This window comes from Perissodus microlepis, chromosome 5 (assembly GCF_051167445.1).
Source record: "Perissodus microlepis isolate ML-2025 ecotype Zambia chromosome 5, ASM5116744v1, whole genome shotgun sequence".
NCBI classification, from domain to species: domain Eukaryota; kingdom Metazoa; phylum Chordata; class Actinopteri; order Cichliformes; family Cichlidae; genus Perissodus; species Perissodus microlepis.
Genome location: NC_140465.1, coordinates 3,444,363 through 3,465,712, shown reverse-complemented (window position 1 = coordinate 3,465,712; position 21,350 = coordinate 3,444,363). Strand labels below are relative to the sequence as shown.

The 21,350-nt window shown below is 41.8% G+C and overlaps 1 protein-coding gene across 4 annotated transcripts; it reads left to right on the top strand.

Moving 5' to 3' along the window:
- The first annotated feature begins 1,023 nt into the window (after positions 1-1,023).
- Positions 1,024-21,350, top strand: znf831 (zinc finger protein 831). 4 transcript variants are annotated; one of them, XM_084927416.1, is made up of 5 exons: positions 1,024-1,705; positions 1,967-2,174; positions 3,780-8,049; positions 9,817-10,091; positions 16,002-21,350. In XM_084927416.1, exons 3-5 carry the CDS (start codon positions 3,828-3,830, stop codon positions 16,854-16,856), a joined length of 5,352 nt encoding a protein of 1,783 aa, XP_084783542.1. In that variant the 5' UTR covers positions 1,024-1,705; positions 1,967-2,174; positions 3,780-3,827; the 3' UTR covers positions 16,857-21,350. The 4 variants fall into 4 exon arrangements, with proteins under 4 accessions (XP_084783542.1, XP_084783543.1, XP_084783541.1 ...); XM_084927417.1 differs by lacking the exon at positions 1,967-2,174; XM_084927415.1 differs by having other exon boundaries at positions 1,024-2,174.

Genomic DNA, 21,350 nt, shown 5'->3' with positions numbered 1-21,350 from the left:
TGACTGCATAGTCACTTTTTGTAAAAAGTACTTTTTGTGAAACTGGCCAGTAGACTCATAAAAATCTAACGCCTGAGAACAACTTAAACTTATAAAACAACATTAGTTTGCATTTTTATACTGAATTGTTTTAACTAAACCTAACCAAAGATACAGAACTGTAAAGTGAAGACAGAATGAAACAAAAGAGGACAAGTGAACAATCTTTAATAAAGGACAGTATTTAAGGTTTGACTTATCCGATCACAGCATCCAATAGTGTTTAAACGATATAAAACCATGAATGAAGATGCAGCTGAATGAATCAGCTACATCTTATTATTTAGTGGGAAGTGAATTCAGATGTTTGTGCTGTCAGCATTCACAATACAAAAAAGGTTGTTGATATCTGGATGTTAAAAATACTACACATTACTCTGTTTTTGTTCTCACCTGTCCACATTTAGTTTTTTTTTTTACCCACAATTGCAAATTTCCTAGCATCTCTTTTTTACCCATGTTTTTTGTGGTTAGCCCAGTTGCAGAGCACTGGCAGAACTAGTAAATACTTGCATGTACAGTGTGAACACATAAGCTTGCCATTAACATTTTTAAGGCAATATATGTATGTAAATAAATACTAATGTTAAAAAGTATAAATCATTTATTGTTAGGTCAAATGTTTGATTGGATCCAAATGATGACTGGTCCGTAGTCTGCCACTGTCATATCAGCTTTGTTAGGGAGTGTGGGCATACTGAAGGCTGTGTTAACATCTTGTTGGACTGCTCCTTTAAAATGTAGTACGTGTCCATCTCCATCATCTGGTGCCGTAGCTATGGTAACGACATTTTCTTGCTGTTAGCATAGGTACAGTAGTGTGAAGCCACCTGCAATGCATTTTGTCACCAACCCTGAAATTAATTATTCGAAATGCAGAAATAAATATAAATAAATAAATGTATAAAAGTGATGCATCTCAAATGAAAATTAATAGAAATTAAGGATGCATGCGTTGAGTCATACTTTTGGCATTGTTAGTCTTCCATACACATGTGGGAATTTGAAGGGTAGGTGTGTAGCCACAGGAAAAGAGCTATGATCTAATGTGTTGCTTGTTGTCTGAGTCTTTAACGATGGTAGAAAATTTCACCATTAGATATTTCTCCTTGTTTTCCACTGCATTGTTTGAGAACAAACCCACCACATTCTATCTTTGCCAGTGTACTCTGGTTCAAGCTAAGGAGAGCTACTGCCAAAAATAACTCCTTGTCCTCACTATTTTCTGTCTGAAACAGATCAATACAGTCAACAATCTGTCTCTTAACATGCAGTCAGTCTCACCAAACCAGTAACAATATATGGAGCAAACCTATGTGAGTCCAAATGGGATAAACGAACATTGCTTTACAAGCACGTGCATGTGAACTCATGTACTTCTGCACAATAATACATGCTGTCTGACGGGGGCTGTTGTTGGAGGAGGGAAATTCACTCCAACCTCTCACAACTCATCCATTTGTTCTATGCTTGAGAGAGTGAGAGCAGCACACGTGCAGCCAAGCAGCCACATCAACATTAGCTTTGCTGCACCCTTGTGTATGTGGGTGTATGAAATACGATGTGTGGGAGGAAGTAGGTGGGGGGCAGCGAGCATATAAGTGAACCAGGAGTCAGGTACTGCCTCAAACTGTTGACGGTAAAGTCAGTCATTCAGCCGCTGAAGGTAAGCTTGCCTTTGTCACTGCACTTCCTCTGTCCTAGCCCGTTGCTTTCACTTTTTTTTTTCTGTCCAACTGTGTTAGCCTCGTATCCTTCCATCTGTGCTTAGGGCCTCACCGCTCATTCACTCCCGCTGATCTCTTTCTGTATAATCTATGTTTTCAACTTGTCCTCCGGAAGTCTTTGTTTGACAGTCACACACACACACACCCAGCCAGCCCTTCTCCTTCCCTCACTCCCCTCCTCTCTGCCTCACCACTTTCAGAGTGCATCTTCTCTCTCATTTGCATTTCTTCCGCTTCCTCGTGACAAGAAGCAGTTCATGTCAAAGAGCCATGAGAGAAGATCAGATTGGAGAGGTGCTAGATGGCAGAGCAACACGAAAGGAGCAGGTACACAGAGGATGGGCCGGTTCACTGTGAACGGCTGTTTAGACTGGATAATTATCAGTGATTGGAGTGCAAAGCGAGACGGTAAGTGACTTCTGCTTTATTGTCTTCTGCTGTTTTTTCTTCTCTCAATTGTTGCGCCTGAGTTTTGACCTAGTTAAACACACTAAGTTCTGGTTTCTGGCAGTGCTGTTCTTACCTAAACACTATGATGGCTGGCAGCACTGTCAGATATTTCCTCTTTTCAAACTTTCATTTTATAAAGTCACATCCATAACTGGAAATGACATTTTCACGTTCCACAGAAACATTTAATACGTCTTCTTTATGTCCCCATGTCGAGAGATTTTTGTGATGTTTTGTTCTTAGTGCAAGCACAGGCTGGTGTTGCAGCACAGCGCAACTTCTTCTTAAAACTAACTCACACATCTTTAACCTCTTAACAACCATTTGGTCAGTAACAACCCATCCAGGGTTAGGGCTGGAATTTAATTTTTTTTTTTGACACATCATAATAAATACAGAAATATCCAAAAATTACAAGTTGTTACTCTTCAAGTTTTAAGTCGGCTGTTGCAAGCTTTTCCACTTGGTGTTCCAGATATGAGAAAGGTGGATGCTCACTAAACCCTAACCTTTATCTCTCACTTAGACTAAGCGTGCTTATAGAATGAAAGCTACCTTCATTTCTCTTCCTACATGAAGTTGCAGCATGTGCACCATATGACATATTTACATAACGGTAAGGAAGTGAAAGCACATTACAGCAGGAGGGTCGAGCTCCATGAATAATGTTGTAAAAGTAAGACACACTCACAAGGGGCTCTTCGCTCACTCAGCCGAATGTGAACAGAGACCAACTTTCCTCAGTTCACAGCACCAGAAAAAGTCTCTGACGTGGGTGTGCTCATGCTGTACAACCAACAAAAGAACGTGTCGAGTGCCAACTGTACTTCTGTGGGTGAATTATGCAAAATCACCATCACAGCAACAGGAAATGAAATTTTCTCACTCTAATGCACAGCTCCCCTTTGATTTGATTTGATCTGATTATTGCACCAATATGACAGTCAGTCAGGACCGAACGCTGCCACATGATACTCTGAACATCAAAGGTTTGCCTTATAATTGATGCAAACTGGTGACAGAGGTAACAGCTAATGCCAGCAGACATACTTGATTTGGCGAGATAAAAGCCCGCCCCAACACACAGACACACACACACACACCACTGTGATACTACATGCGCGTATGTGCACAGTTCTCTCCATGGTTTCGACTAACATTTCCACACGCAGTGCACATCTTAACCTGCCACTGAAATGAAAAAGGAGAGCTTGAAATGCCTTTGCTCCCACTGTGGATATTATTGCTCATTATCACAATGATATTACTCAGAACCAAGTGTGTTTTCATTTTTTTTTTTACATTGCAAAACACATCTCCCTGGATTTTTATCAGGCAAAATCCAGACTGGATTAATTGCTTTATTAGCCATCTGTCCTGGAGAATATTGCATATCTGTCATCAGTACTGTGCTCATTTCTTGGGGCTGGTCACCAGTTAAAGAACAAAACATACTCCAAGAGTACTCACATTTTCCTCTTTAAGTGAGATGTAGCAAAATTCCTGCCCCCTTTTAATCTAACGCAAAACGGAGGTCTAATGCAAACTGTTCTTATCTTACAGGTAATTAGAGACCTGCCACTGGTACATCACGACAGCAGCAGTGTTACCATGGAGACTGGCAAGCCAGGATTGGCGAGTGCTCCAGTGCACATCAGCTCCGTCACAGCGCAGGCAGAGAAAAGGATGGATGTCCAGGCTCCCCTGACGGCTGTTTACATCCACACAGTGCCTGCGCTGCCCGCGCAGCCTTACCCTCAGCCGCCTGCAGCTGCTCCAGAAGCAGCCACACTCCATCTGGGCATGCCGCCGCTCTACACCAAGGAGACATTTCCCATCCTCACGCTCCATATTGCTGGTGGGTTGCAGTCTCAGCCGGGATTGAGCCTGGCAGCTGCTGCTCCCGCAGCCAAACCCAAGTCTGCAGGAAAGCACGTGTGTCCTCACTGCGGACGGGACTGCATGAAGCCCAGCGTGCTGGAGAAGCATCTGCGCTGCCACACGGGGGAGCGGCCCTACCCCTGCACCACTTGTGGAGTTTCATTTAAGACTCAGAGCAACCTCTACAAACACAGACGTACCCAGGCACATGCACGCCTTTCACTGGAGTCAGAGCAGAGCAGCTTAGACAGCATGTCTGGCTCAAGAGAGACTTGCACTTCCAGTTTGTCTCTGGAGGAATGCGTCGAAGAGCCAGGCAGCACAGAGAAGGACTCCTCACTATCTGCTGCTGAAAGCACCGGTCCAGCCAGTACTCCAAAGGTCTGCTCTGTGAAGACACAACGCTGTGTGCAGGAAGACAACGAGCTGAGCCTCACAGTTCAAAACTCAAAACCAAATGGAAGCGAAACAGTAATAAAGGAAAGTGAAAAGCTTCCACCGAGTGTTAGTAGACACCTTCCCCTTCAGAGACAAGAGGCCACGCTGTTTTCCAAACAGTGGGAAAGCTCAGTGTCAAGAGGGAAATCGCAGAGTCACGAGAGCACAGACTCTGGCTTCAGCGAGACTAGTGACCACTATCCAAGCCCTGGCAGTGTTTTGCTCGATCACAGTATGGATTCAGTCGCAGAATCTACCAAAGAGCATCTTGAAGAACCCGCCACCAGGCGCACACCTACAGAATCAGATCACAGCAGACAGGAGTCCAAAGACTCTGCCAGGGAGCAGGAGCAGAAGGCCCTAGAGGAGCGCATATCTAAGCTGATATCAGATAATACAGCTGTTGTGGAGGACAAACAGCTGGAGAATGTGAGGCCACGGAAGACCGTTTTATCAAAGCAGGGAAGCATCGACCTTCCCATGCCATACACGTACAAGGATTCGTTTCACTTTGACATGAAATTAGGTCAGACTCAGAATGTTTTGTCACAAAGAAACAAGAAGCCAGGGATTTACAGTTCTGTGCCCACTCAGCGCTCCTCCACCATGGACCATGCCCCCTTGACTCGCAGCAATTCCCTCCCCTTCAGTGTCACCCTCCTGCAGCCCGAGAGAAGCAGCCCAACCTCCTCCAATCAGAGGGATTATGTAACGCTAGTCCGAAGGGGAAGCTCTGGCCAGATCAACCCAACAGGTTTCGCGATCAAGCCTGCGAACCAGCAATCATCCACCCACCGCCCACTGGTCCGGCAGACAGCCGTAGACTGCAACCACGCAACAGACGGTCTCATCAGGAATTCATCTGTGGAGGAGGCGTGGAGCAGCAGCCTCAGTTGTGACGGGGATGGCGGTGACATTTGTGGAGAACCGAGCAACAGAAAGTTCCGGAGGAAGAAAGCGCAGAAGTTCGCCTACAACAAGTGGTACATGTACGGGGGTGGAACATTTAAAAAGCTATACAATGCTGAGAAAAGTAGCGATAACAGTGTTATCAAAGGCAGGAAATGTTCAGCAAACCCTGAGCATGAGCTTGTTCAGGGTCTGCAGAAAAGGGCACCGCTGGCAGTAACGACAACAGGTTCGACAAGCAACGGTACCACAGTTGGCCCTCCTGCCAATCTCTCCTTTGTCCCTGCTGTGGATTTTAATCTACAAACTAACTCGCTTAATTCATCATGCCTCGCTCTCAAAGCTCCACTCAGGAGGAATCTGTCTTTGTCAGTACTGCCATTACCTTCTATCGGCTCACTGGTTAGTCACAAAACAGACTGTGTGAACAGACCAGAAGCTGGGAGACTGATGAGTGAAGACAAAAAACATAGTGTTTCCACATCGCAGCTGTGCGGAGCCCATATTCCTTCAGACAGGAAAAAGCTGAGAACTGATGACAAAATAATTTGCCCTCTGCAGATGGAGACTGACCCAAACACAATGCTTGCTCATCCCACACCCTCTGTCACTCAGCAGGAAGCGAACCTCACTTACATCAATCTTAACAACAATCCACAACATACTCCGCTCAAAGGGCCTCTATTCAAGTCGGGCATAATCAATGCAAACACAACCTCTGTTAGCACCTCAGCAACTGCTTCTAGTCCCCCTGCTGCAAAGAACAGCTTCCTGCCCAAGTACCAACTCAAGTTACCCAATGTTGCTGAACCTGATTTAACTTTTTCACCACAAGTTGTGGATAAACCACCAGGAACTGAAGCCCACACTTTCACCTCAGTTCTGTCATCTCTTCACATCGAGCGCAGCGTGACCTCGGTCACAACGAGTGTAAAGAACTGCAAAGACCCCACAGCTTCACAGCTGGGGCTAACTTGTGATCTTAAGAAGACGAATGCTTTCAGCGCCGCACAGGACCAGCTTGTCTCAACAGTTTGTCATGCTGCAACATCACGACTCAGTCAGAATTTGCCAGGTAGCGTAGCTGTAGTGCACAAACAATTTGCAGCAACCACAATAACCACAAGCTGCCTGCAAGATTATCAGGCAGGATTATGCAGCACTTTGATCCAGCCTTCGAAATGTACCACGTCTGCACAGCAACCCAGACCTGTTGCACCTGCTGTTGCTACACTTACCGTAACCACAGCGAGCAGTCAGACATCTGCCACTGCCATTAAAGCTGCGTCATATGATCAGTCTAACCCTCCACTCTCTCACATACAACTCTCAGCACAATCAAACCTGCTGAATCCTGTTAGCGTACCACACGTTAGCACAAACACCCCAGTGGTGCCTTGTCACATTGTACCGTTTGACCAGGTACAGCCAGCTGCTCAGAACGTGTTCCATGTGCACACAGCAGACCTCCAGATCTGCCTCCAGATCATATCTGATGAGCAGTTAGCCCTCATCGAACCCCAGATAGAGCGTCTATCGGGTACCAGTGTCTCCCAGAGACAGGACGCTGAAGGTGGGACCTTAGAAGGTGTCCAAAGCAAAACTCTGGGCTTTTTTGCTGCTGAAAGCAACAGTGAGGCAAAAGAGAGTGCACAACCCAGACAACAAATGGACAAAAATGAGTCTTTCCCTGCACTTACCACTGAGAGAATAAGGACTTCTGTGCCTTTGCAATTTGGGAAAGCAGAGCCAAGTTCCCACCTGGCTCAGCAAAGCACTTCCACTCAGGCTGCAGCATCAGCTGAATCTCTCCCTCCGCCACTACACCCACACAAAAACAGTCATGTAAACATGGTCACAGAGACTCAGAGCACTGCGGGTGATGTAATGTCAACTCCTGCTCCGCTTGGAGGTGTAAAGTCAGGAAGAAGACAAACTTCAGTGGAGGAACAGACTCTCTCTCTGAACCGCTGTGCTGAGGAGCAGGTTTTGCTGGATCGGAGGGTCAGCCAAGGTGCAACCGTCTTGCAAGCTCTCTCTGGCCAACACAAGCTCAGCAGGAGCTCTCCCTGTTCCAGCACAGAAAATCAGAATAACTTGAAAAGTGAACTGCTGTGCAAAGAAGGCCAACATAAGCTTAATAATCAGGGCGACTCATGTAATGTCAGCATAATGAAAACTAAGGGCAAAGCCTCCGAATACAAAGGCAGCAGGTTAGAAAGTGGAGAGCACTGCAGCCATTCTCCCTCTCCCGCATGCTCTGATAAAGACTCTGGGTCGGTCTCTTCACTTTCTGTCAATAAAAGCAAAGCTGTGGGACAGCCAAACCCACAAGCATCCATCTACTGCAGTAATCAAGTGGAGCCCACAATATCTGAGACTTTGAATCCATCCAAAGATACAAACATGGGATGTGACAGAGTCGGATCTGTAGGTGATTCCAAAATTTTATTGGACATCACCCCTCATGGATCACAGGATGTAATCAGCTCATGCCACTCAGAAAAAAGACCGACTCACTTTGCTTCAGCGTCCTCGAACATCCAGGTGGACAGATGCAAAGACAACACATCTGTGTGTGCAAGGATTCAGAGCCAGACAGCAGGTACAATTCACTATTTAAATGTATTACTTAACATATATGTTATTATTGCTTCCTACAGTGCAGTTTAGGAATATGACATCATTTTTGGCTCCGCACTGCAGTACAGTGGATTTAAATACAACATGGAATGAGAAAGGAGTGCCTGCTGTCCCCAAACTGCACCTGTCCCCATCTCTTTAAAGTCAACTTAAAGTAATGTGCTGACACTGACATGTCAGTCAATATTAAATTCAAAATATAGGTTAGCTGACAGATATACACTCAGTAAATGATAAACATCTAGCATTAAGATACAGTATAACTAGTATGTTTTATTTGACAGTCATATTTAATTAAGATTCTGTTAAAATATTCCACTTCATTCTGTTATGTATAGTCTACATAGTCTTAAACTGACAAATTGTTTTAAAACAAGGTGAACTGAAATACAAATACTAGAAAATACGCATGCTTTATTGCATTTTTTGCATTTTTTCTCTTTCAACACTAGGTGGCACTAAAGATTCACAGATTTGCAATATGGAGCTCTCATCTGTGCTCGCACAATTACCCAAACCTACAACTTACTGGGAATCAAATGTTTAGGCGAGCAGGGATTTGAATTGTAGGGAAAACAAGCCAGTGGAGTTTCATCTGGAAATGTTTCTGTGGCAGAACATGATATGGCTTCAGTTTTTGATCATCTTTGTCCTTTTCCGCTGTGACGTGTGAGCTGTTCTCAGGCTTTCATGCAGAACTCGTGTGTGTCCCACAGTGTTTGAAAGTGTCATTTGATCACCATCGCAGCATGGATCACATACTTTCCTGCTTTTTAAATGAAAGGACTGAGAGATTTCAGACAGCTACAGGGTTAAAGGTCACCCCAGAGAGCAGAGGATAAACAAAATGCCTGCCACTCACTGACCTCCAGCTACTGCCTCCTGGGTAAAGGGGTTTGTACCTGTCCTGTATCGCTGACACAGAGGTTCGGACACATGGTAGCTGTCTGCATCTGTTTACCGCTAATAGGATTTTCCTGTAGTTTGTTATCATCTCTACCAGGCTAGTGGCACTGATAAAAAAGGTAGCTGTGGACCACAGAGCTTGCCAGGTTAAAAACAATGCATATAACAGATGTGCACATTTATCTGTGTGTGGCACAAGAATGGGCACGCCCACTGGAAAAATATCTTTTTATCGCCCAGTGAATTCTTGTTTTATTGCTTTTACTTAGCTGGAATAAACAGCTTTGGTTTCCACATTTATGCTTCTTCTCACATCGTAAAATCTCAGGTGCCCTTATGAACCAGCTTTCACTTGCTGTAACCCTTCCTCTTCCCCTTCATGTTGAACAGGGACCTCTTTATGTTCACCTGGTTTTATATAACTTGTTTTTTAATAAAAAAAAAAATCTGTTAATGTGGCTGATTCGCATGCAGCCAGAACAGTATCTGCAAATTAGGTTCCTTCTGACCTGTCGAAGAAGAATGTTTGAGAATGTTTTGTTGTGCATTTTTTGTGTAGTATAAGTAAAAGGGAACAAATCGTGAAGCCTCATGTGTGCTCCAGATAAACTTAAATACCTACCAGAAGGAAGATCAGAGTAAAAGCTTCTTTCAACAACCAGCATGAATAATATGAAGAATTACAGTGAACGAAATCCGCTTCAGTGTTCATGTGTGGCTGACTACTGCTTGAAAAAAATGCAGAATGACTGATAAGCAGTAAAACTGTGGATTCAGTTCCTAAAGAAAACAACTGCTTTTTCATTTGTTTTTCTTCCTGGAGGGCTTATGGAGGGAGCCTCCCTGGCGAGGTGTGCAGCCCAGAAGGAGCTGCAGATGCAGGAACATGTAAGGACTCCCGGGCAGCCAGACAGCACAGACTGGAAGCAGAAGCAGAGCCAAGGGGCTGAAGAGAAAAACCACCAATGCCTGGGAGAGCGAGGTGACAGTGGGGTGACGGGAGAGGAGGAGAACAGAGGAATCAAAGCAGACAAAGCTCCAGGACTGTGGGGGAAGGCCGAGTCAGACTGCAGATCCACAGTTTTATCAAACGCAGAGGTGAGAGAGAGTGCATCTAATCAGGATCCGTGTTTACTATACAGTTCTTTTTTTCATATGGTCTTAGTGTTTACAACACACATGCTGATTTACAAGAACAATTACAACACAACAAAAGCAAAGCCTCAGAGCCGCTTAACCTCCAACATCCAAGTTTTATATAAAATTTACAGTTTTCCAAAAATGAAACGCTAATAGCAAAATGCATGAGATTTTATTGAAATGTACCGTACTCTTGCTTCTAAAAAACGTACCTGATGACCTGCATTTTGGAACTGAATGTTTAAGAGTTAACATATAAAAGACTTGTCTGCAAAGGAAATAAAAACTCTATCAAATTCAAACTCAGGAGAATTTGAATGTTTAGACTTCTAAAGTTGAGTCAGTTTTATTGGATTAGTTAATTAATTCAAGCTCTTAGGAAAAAAGCCAGGCTGGAAAATAGACAAATGAAAAACATCCAAACAGAAAAAGAAAAACATAAAAGTATAAAACCACGTAACACAAGACGGAGAGAGGAAGCAGGAAGTTACAGTTAGAGATCGCAAACAGCACAGCTATCACTAACCTTTCTCTCCAGCCGTCACCAGCATGCACAATGAGTTAGGAAAATAAGATGACAAGGATCAAATCAGAATTTAACAGTCCTGGAGTTGACCCCACTGTATTCTCTCTAATTTGCACTTTGCTGCAAGGTTATTAAGCTCTTAACATCTCTCATTTCAAATGTAGAGTCAGGATTAGGATTTAGTTTTAGAGACCCTCAGTCTGTTTGGAACACCCGGCTGAAAAATCTGGAATTGCAGAAATTCCAAAACAAATCATCAGACTTCATTTAAATACCGAATCTTATTCTTCAAACATGTCCTGTTTAACACGTGTCTAAAACAAAAGCCTAATGCTAGATCAGTTGAGGTAAGAGGTTAATATAACGTATCCCCAGGAGCTCATCTCTCTGGCTTTAGCTACACTGGTTTTAGTCCCTTTAGACAGAATAATGAAAACACCATGACTTGGATTATTAGTCTCATTACATTCGTCTATGCAAAACTCTTATAGGGTAGGTACAATATTGATAAATCATAGCATTGATAATGATATAATCAGTTTATCTTACCTGTTCTATCGCCACCTCAGCCACTGTAGAGCTGGTTCTAAATCCATCAGCTGCTGAGGCTGCACTTCTACAGTAGCCTTGTTACTTCCTCAGACAGGGGCAGTGGTTAAAGGCTCATGGAGCTGGCTTCTCTAATATTTCAAGATGGGCTGTTTTAAAATTTGTTGTTGTATCACTGCTTTTCTTTGTGAGGATAAATGATGATTATGATGAAGAAGACCATGTAAGGAATGTTGTCACTGACATAATAGAAATGGGATGTTTTTAGTTTATAAGATTTACATAAACACATGTGCAGTAACGCGTTACTGTAATGTTTTTCAAGTAACAAGTAAAGTAAGGGGTTACTATTGCAAAAAAAGTAATTAGATTACTGTTACTTTCCCATAAGCATGCTGCGTTACTAAACCGTGATTTTGTTTGCAAGAGTGTCTCATGACAATGACGTACGAGCGTTCGACGTCTGTGGCAGCAACAGACGTGTGCAGATCAACAAGGGATAATATGGAGTGCAGGAGAGAGTACGACCATGCAGCGTTTAAAGCTTGGAAGTACTGACATTACTTTAAGTTTGAGTCTGTAAAAAGTGCCAAAAACATTAGTGTCCGCTGTTCACTCTGTGTGGGAAGAAAATATCTTTCTACAGTGAAAAATGAAACTTCAAATCTGAGCGAGCTCCGAGCACGCTGCCACGGGAATGTGACATTCACAGAGAAACCCCCGGATCCTCCCACTGACATGACCACTGTGGCACCGGGCAAACCTCCACCCGCCCCACTCCTGCTAAACAGGTGACAACAGATTTAAGAGTCACAGGACTCAGTGCTGCTGAATCTTTGATTTATTTTTTGCTGTGTTTTACTTGCATCTATTTGAAAGAGTGAGTGTAAACACAAAACTTTATTTTATTTTATATGATGGAATATGCAGGAAATAGGTTTAAATGTTAAAGAATTTCTTCTTGCATATAATTACATTTTTTTGTTGATGCAATGTGCAAGTTAAAAGATTAAAACTAATAAAACAAGTTTTAAAAAGAGACTTTTTCATTTGATTCAGTTTTATATGATGGATTACGCAGAAAAAATAGAATTGGGCTGAAAGGTCTGTTGCTTTATTACTTATTCAGGTTGTGCATCAAGTTTTTAAAAAGTAACTAAGTAATTACTTGCTTTTGAAAATAAGTAATCCGTAAAGTAACGGAATTACTTTTTGGAGAAGTAACCAGTATTTAGTAACTAATTACTTTTTTCAAGTAACTTCACTAACAGTGCTCCTATTTGTATGACCTCATTATTTAATGTTTAATACGACAGTTCACCATTGTTATATATATATGTGGGTAATCTGCAAAGGCAAACAGCCTTTCCCACATTGACTCAGACACATGAACAAAGCTTGTTCTTGTTCTGTACCAAACATTATTTTGGATACTTGTTTATTTACTTATTATTGCTGTATTCTTATTTTACCAAAGAGCGTGAGGTAGGTGATTCTTCCTCTGCTGTTTGAATATAAACCCTCTCAAAACAAACTCACCACCCAAATCTACACACTAAAAACACTCACACTGTGCACAATCCTTTCCAATCCAGCAGTCTTTTGCAATACTTTGTATTTTTAATTTTAATTTTAATTTATTCTTTATCTACTAAAAGTTTGCCACAAATCCCTGGTGCAATAAGGCCGTCCTTATTTGGGGATCATATAAAAGCAGGTTTGAGGCACACTGGGTTGTTACATCACATGATTGTTTTTCATTTTTTAACACATTTACCAACAAAAGCACAACAGCCAAGCCAGAATTTGTGTTCTTTCATTCTTATGAAATATTTGCAGCACCATAAATATAAAACCTCCCAAGATGTGTCACAACACAGAAGAGAGTGGTGCAAGAAAAAAAAAGATTTATAAATATACTGAACAAAAAAGTGTATACTACCAAGCCACACACAGGGGCAAATATTTTGTGAGAATTTATGGGGCATTTGCACTTGAAGCAACAGCAATAAATTCAATTCCGCAGTATGTTAATACTAGAATTAGGCAGCTGACAGCAATTACAAGAGTTTTTTATGGCAGTAATACTTCTGGATTTCGAACTTCAAGTCTTATTATAAAGAAGAGTGTTTGTCACAACAGTTCTCTATCAAATTCAATAGTATTTAGAAGTGGGTCACATCAACCTTTATGCAAAATGTCAACAAGATCCACCATTTTCATTCAATTAAGTTTCAGTTCAAATGTATTTGTACAGGGTCGAATCACAACGACAGTCATCTCACTTCACATTCCTTGTCTATGTAAAAAGCAATGCACGGTATTCTTTAGCAATTAGGTTGTTCACTCCTCATTTGTATTAAGTTGGCTCCAGGCAATACAATTACAAATCAAAGTGTGTTGGTATCAGTGAATGTTGAGTGCAGTAATGTTGATACAGATGTTCCAGAAAGTGTTACAGCTGCATGTCCAGCATGTGGTGCAAAGGGTGTTGGGGATTTATGAATTATCAGTGTCGTCTTTTGGCTAGCTTATTATTATATATCTGATGACCAGGAGGGTGTATGTATTGATGGCTTCTCAGCATCTCCCTTGCCTTCTGGAGGAATTTGGCTGTGGCTGCCCTTTTTGCATGTTTGCCATGGTCTAAGGAGCTTGGAAAGAAAAGCATCTGGAATTCTTTAAGTTTCCTTCAAGACATTTCACCTTGAATCCGAAAAGCTTCTTCCCTATGGGAGTGTCCCCAAGTGAACCCATTGTGAAAGCTAGCCCAACATGTGACTTACTGAGGTCAAATAGCCCAGGATGTGAGTGGGTGTTAAGGCGCCTGGTGTAAAGATAGGGAGTCCATGACCCCCTTAGGGGCTTAAATCTGGGACTCTCCACCAATTGCTCTTAGAACTGAAGAAGCTTCTTGGATGAGACGTGAAAAGTCTTCAAGGAAACTTGAAGAAGTCCAGACGCTTCTCTTTCCAAGCTCCTTAGACTATGATGACCTGGATGACTGAGAACCTTCACAGACATGTTCGCCATGATTCTTATTGGTCTGTGGAAAACCCAGGTACTTGTAGCTTTCCTGTATCTTGGCTATTCTACCTTCTGACATTCAGTCTAGATCTTTCCTCTTTTTGCAACCATTTGGCCACACTTATCCAATCAAAATGACATGTCTATGTCCTTGCTGTAAATCTTGGTGAGGTGGATCAGTCAGTTGATGTGTTGCTTGTGCCTGGCATACAGCTTGATATCCAGCAGGGACAGGATGTGGCTGATGGTCAGTCCACTCCTGAATCTATATCTGTATCCACTGGTAGTGAGGAACTGGTTCAGGGGGTCGATCCATATCCTGAACAGCAGTACAGACACTCCATCGCATGGGTATATTCTGCACTTGGTGATGACTTGTGCGACTGTCTTGGAGCTGGCCTCTCTAGTGTTCCACAATCCCACTGAGTTCCCAATGAATGTTATAAGTGCACTATTAGCCACGTCCAGTATCCATGTTCGGAGCATTGAGTTAAAGACTTTCTTCTAGTCAGTCCATGTGGTGCTCAGGTTGGTCTGCTGGTCTTAAAGTTCTGGTGTGCAGCTCTATCCACCGGTAGTTGATGCTTTGACTCTCCGGTGTTATTTCCAATGCCCTTCTGAGCTATGCTTATGCACTCACCCATGTGCGCACTCCGGTTGGTTATTATGATGCCTGAGAGGAGCATCCATGTTGTGCAGAGGAAGTTAATCTGTCCGTAGTTTGATGGTGTCTTGTGTTGATCCTATGTGATCAGAATTGTTCTGGCCCATGTTAGCCAGTCTGGATGAGTACTTGCTGTTATCAGCCCATTTATTTGTGCTGCCAGGTAATCATAGAGTGCTGTTAGCGTGTTCAGCCAGAATGGATCGTGTCAGATCCTAGTGCTGTCCACCTCTTCATTGTATGTCTGCCTTTGTGATGTTAACTGGTTCTTGGCATTGCTATCTTGGCCTTTGTTTGTCCAGTTATGGCCATCGTGTTGTACTTATTCATCCAGGACCTCTCACTCACAACACCCTACTGCACCTCAGTTGGGTGGAGCGTTCTCTATATGCATTCTTTATTTTTATACCCAAGTGTTCCTCGGATTACTGCGGCAGTACCACTACAAGCTCAGTGGTTTGAGTGATACTGGTAATGGGGGTGGTATATCCAGAGAAGATCAATATCCAAACACTGCTGGGTCATAAAAATTGAAACTAAAAATTGCTGTAAATACTTAATACACTGGCTGGATACTAGACTAGCCCATGTCGACAACGGGATTTTCCTGTAAGATCATTTTACAACAGTTGTGTGTGTGCTTGACCATGGTAGTTGTTTATGTACATGCTTCTCTGTCCAAGTTTGAATAAACTTTGAAGTTTGAATAAATGTTATGAGCTACAGAATCAAAATTAATTGAAGTTATATTCCTGTATTTTATTAAATAATTTAAAAAATCATGTGTATATATCTGCAGTCAACCTTAGACATGTTTTTAAATTTCTGAATGTGTTATAAGTTGTGGTCAGTTGACTGAAGTGGTTAAAATGAATAAATACATTTGGGTAGGCTGTGCTGAACAAAAGAACTCTTGGAATTGAACCAGCACTTATATTGTGCTTTTGTAGTCTGACTGATGACTGAAACTGCTGTCTTTGAGGGGTGAGTATGCAAGAGGTCTAAGACTTAAGCTGTGCAGTATTTGGGTAATCCAGAAAGATAATGAGAGGGTTCAGTGGCTATAAAAATAAAACTCCTCATATTTTTCTCTCATTAAAAGGAAGAAGATCAAAAGGTCAAGAATGATTCCTTTAAAAACCCTTGGCCACCCGAGGAACACCTTCAGCATGTTTCCCAGACGCACTCAGGAATGTCTGAATACCCCCAACTGAGCTGTCAGCAAGTGTTGAATACATCGAGTAATCTCAACATACCTGCGTGCAGCATTCAGACGACCCTTTTCACTTCTCCAAAACTCCCTCTGGAAATAAACCACTCGTATCACTCGCAACACAACTGGGAAAGCGGTGTCACTCATAACCAACCAACACAGGTCTTACCTGAATTCAATTCAAGTCGACATATCAGTGCAGGAGCTCAGTTATCACAAACGCAACATGTTTTTTCAAGAACTGAGCCCACTATTCAACAAACTTTCTCAGTCCCAGACCAAAAGCAAACCAGCGTCAGTCTGACCATTCAACAAGGAAATAGCACTGCAGGTAACAGCAGCACAACAATAAGCAGCTGTAAGAAGTTCAACTTAACAGGTCACCAAAACTCTAATGTTGGGACATTACCCTCCACACACACCGATCAAGTTTCTCAAGCTTGTAGAGTTGCTACTGGAGCTAGAGGAGACATCCAACCATCAAAGATGTATCACGATACTGGGTCTCCATGCAAGCCTTTTCTATACTCTGAACCTGACGAGAAGCATGACACTACAGCCAGTGACTCTGGAAGAGCTGACATTACCAGCAAATATCATTCTTTTTACTTGGCTGGCCCACTTCATGGCTACCAGTCTGCTGAGTGTCTGAACAGTGGAGTGAGGCCTGTGCAGAGCTGCCAGGAGTATACAGAAGACACGAGCAGCAGTGACGATGAAGGAAAGCTTATCATTGAACTTTAACAGACAGTAAAGCATACATGCAGTCTATTATTTGAATTTTATTTGCTGTAGATATTTGTTCAGAGGTTAAGTTGCTCAGGAGGCAGAAGTAATGTCAGTGACTGGGTTAACTCAGTGGCAGAGCTTTATTTAATTAAAAGTCACGATATTGCAATATGGGGCCATACATTAAGGTAAAGTAATGCTACAGTCCTGTCATTTTGTACCACTCTCTTAATTTGACTGAACAGGAAGTTCAACCACAGTATCTAGCATATGGCGCAATAGAGCAGATTTGTTTTTAGCTTTGTTGTCACTTTATGAATACAGAGTAACAACTGAGATAGTCATCATTGATTCATGTGAAAACACTGACAGTCTAGAATAACTGGAGTTCTTCCTCCTCTTTCCCACTCTGCCAACAGCAGAACACATGTAGGGACACGCTTGCAAGCCTACAATGCCATTAACAGGCCTCCAGGCTTGTTTGGAAATCTTACAGTTGATATAAAAGTAGGGGAGTGTTCAAACACAACAAACAAGACGAAGCTTCAAACTCACAGTAAGGCTTTCTTTTTGCACAGAGAGTGAACTCTGAGCTTCTGGCTTTTCCAGTACTCAAACAAACCTGAGGTGCAGGTCATACTATAAGAGGTTATTCATTAGACTTGCATGAATGTAATTGGTCCTTAATGTGTTTTGTTGCCTCAGCTTCAAACCCTCCACATAGGAATCCCCAAAGTGTCCATTGCACTCATGTTCACTCGTATGACAATTATTTTCCTCACCTCAGACAGGTGAGCTATTAGAAACACTTTTTACAGTTAAATCAGCTCTTTTGTAGCATCTGCCCTCAGTTTGAGCTCCTGAGCTCTGTCATAGCTGCTGGAACATTTTTTCAAGCTCAGTGAAAGTCTGACCTGTTTAAAGTCCAAAAATATTTCTGTAGTATCCTTAGTATTTGGAACTGTCAATACACAACCTTGCATTTTCTTAACCACTTATCTGGTTCCTGATGGTGGGAAACTGGAGTCTGTGTGAGTTGTGATAGGCCAAGAGGTAGGGTAATCCGTGGAAAGGTCATCAGGCTATCACAGGAATAACACACAGAGACCAGCATTCACATCCACACCTACAGCCAATTCAGAATTACCAGTTAACCTAAGATGCACGTCTTTGGCCTGTCAGAGGAAGCCAGAGTAACCATGAAAGCAAACTCCACATAGAAAGGCACCAGCTGGCCAGTGGATTTAATCCAGGGCCTTCTTGTTGTGAGGCAACATTGTTAACCACTGCACCATTGTGTGACAATTATGACAATTGTTACATCATTGTTGTGCACGTGATGTTTTTTACAGAAAGACAAATTAGTAGCAATAACAAGACATTTTCTGATACAAGAAGTTGCTGTAGGTGGATACATTAATAACTAAAAATGCTTTTGCAAACAACATTAATCATTTATTAAGTTGCAAGACTTCAAACCCAGGCTTAATTACACCAAAACACCAAAGCTAATCCATCGGCTATTTAAAAGGCGCGTTCATTAAAATGACCAAAACCATTTTGTCTGCCTCTCGGGGGTACACTGTACCAGTACAGTTGAACCTAGCGCTGTCATTGCCACTCGATAGTTGAAAGTTATCAACTATCACTCAGTTTGCTTAACCAAACCACTGAGTTTTCTTCTGCCTCTGAGAAATGTTGTGCGACTTCCATTCTGCTCTCTCACACATGCACATATACACAGACACACAAACAAACTTTGCCATAATTAGTGTCTACCTTCCCACAATGACTCTCTCTGATAAATTGCACTTTGTAACTTTCCCAGACAACACCTGCTTGTGTGAATCATGTACACATGCTGCCAAGTATCTATTAAGTTGATCTCTGCTGTCAATCAGCTCACCCAGGTAAAACAGACACTGGCTGCAGGGCCGTGACCCTTTTCCTAGTCTGGGTTTTGTAATGAGTCAGCATCTACAATAAGGCACCTGGGACAGGAAGTGTGCATGTGTGTAACATTTTTGTAGATAAATCTGCACTCGGCTGCACGCTGACTCGCTTGTCACTCGTCAGCCCGTTAATAATAAAAACCACCTTTTGCACCTGACGGAGGGAACATTGTGTTCAGTTGTGTTTCCTGTTTGGTTTGACACAAAGGAAAGCTATCCTTGTTCGTGTTTCAAGCAGATTTCTCAATGTGTTTTCATTTTCTAATTTTATATTCTTGTTTCATCTCCAATTATTTGCATATTGTTTGATGATTTCAATTATTTGAAAAAAGTAAATGAAACTTTACCCCAAATACTCCTCCTGTTTTCACTGCGTGCTCTCTGTAGCCTGAGCTGCATCAGGCCAGTCATTTTTTTCTTTGTAATTATATCGAGCATATAACTGTCACACTCAGACACACGTGTTAGCACATTATTATCAAATTAAATCTTCATGTATTAGCTTGTTAATTCATGTTAACAGTTGCTAGTTTATACATCCAGCATATCAGCAGTCTTCTTTCTTGGAAACTTCTAGTTTCAGAGGTAATAATGTAATGTCACTCACTTTTATTTTTTCCCAATAAATCATGATTGTCCTATAATTCAAGTGTTGCAGACAGCTGTAAACACTTCGGTTCTTGGCAACTATCGCAGTCAGAAAAATGTGAAACAGCATGGTAGCAAATTAAACAAAAACTGTGATTCAAAACTGATCCACCATCCAAAGACGAACTGATTTAAAGATGCTGTGTTGTGCTTTTTGCATCTTCCCCGTCTCTCAGTCATGCAGCTATTTTGTTCATGTAAATGGTCCCCCTTATGAAAGATTGGTCAGGCTTCTTTTTTAATGCACAATCGGCACCAGCCATTTCAACACTAATGCTGATCCAGTAACGGCACAAGTAAACCTGTGTAAGAAGCAGGGCAACGAGCATGAAACATATTCTAACAAAACATTAACAGAAGCTGAAGCTTGCTTAAAGCAGTATGATCTCAGGGTGCATAAGGTGAGAAAGTTAACCTCGTGAATTATTTCTTAATTTTTAGTTATTGTTTAGTTACAGTCAACAAAGACAGTGAATATTACACTGAACCACAATCGGTCGTTTTCAGCTCCCCACTAATGTGAGTTGTCACACACCATCACAATCTCACCATAAATCATTTGTTAGAGCTGCTGCTTGTCAGTTGAGTCCTGAAGTCTACCATGGACGTTCCTGCTTATCTACGACATCATTCAACACCTTAACCAGAAGGGCATACGCTGTTCTGTGGTCTGTAATGCATTCTCAGATCTCTACTTTGAATTTCTTTGAGTACAATAAGAAAAGGGAACTTCTGCAGTGGAAGATTGAAAAACAATTTAGCTAACCGTTAAGATGGCTGTTGACAGTTAAACTGTACAAATAAACAATAAATAAATATGATACATTTCAATTAATAATTTTAAAAAATTGTTTAGCTTGTTCATCAGAGTGTCTTTAACTAAAATAATAGACTGGCTACACATCTGGAAGGTGTGCTAATCATGCATTAACATTGCTGCTTTTGAAATGTGACATTTCATACTGCATAAAACTGCATGCAGCAATAATAATAATAGCAATTAAAAATGCGAGCAGTAATTATAGGGGCCTTGCACCTTTCAATCCGTTGAGATGTGCTGCATGCTGCAGCTGAGGGAATATCCTGTTGGCATTGAGACTGTTTTCTAATCAGACTGTTGGACAAAATAGTTCCTTATTACTTCCTCTAGGCTGCGTCAAAGAAGACACAGTACTTATATGTCAAATGAAATGTCATGTACATCAAATGTGTATCGCCAAGTCACTACGTGGCGCTGTGAGTGTGACCTTATACTGACACATAGATGTTTCCAGACTTGGACGCTAATCAACCATGTGATGTTTGGCACAGATTACAGTTATGACAGCTTCTGTCAGCAGGTCTGTCCCTGTCTCCAACAATACAGTTTACTGCATTTATTAGATGTAGATTAATATAAATGTGCAGGTGATGGATGTGAAAAACGGTAATAAATAAAAAACAGAACAACAGAAGGGTTGAGTCTAATTAAACTAAATCATCATCTGCGTAGGTTGATTACTGATATTAACATTAAATTTTGGATTGATTTACGGGTTTCATAATAACTGCAAACTGATGACAGCTGTAATGCTTAAAAATGAACTTGTAAACAAAACAACACCGTAAATAACTGTAATTGTCCTTTTTGTGCGCTTTTATACAGTTAAAATAACATGTTAGTCTCACCACCTGCAGGTACTTGTGTTTTAATTTTAATTTGTTAAAAATGTAAATAAACATTGTGATAACATCATTTTTACTTGAAGCTATCTTCCATAAAAGTATTTGGGTCACACTCCAAGGGTGTGGACTAAGAACTGATTGTCACCACCACACTGATCTGTAACTCATCTTTGAACTTGGCATAGTTGTGCTGACACTGTGTTTACATTGTTGTGCTGATAAAAAATAAACCCAGATAGTGTCA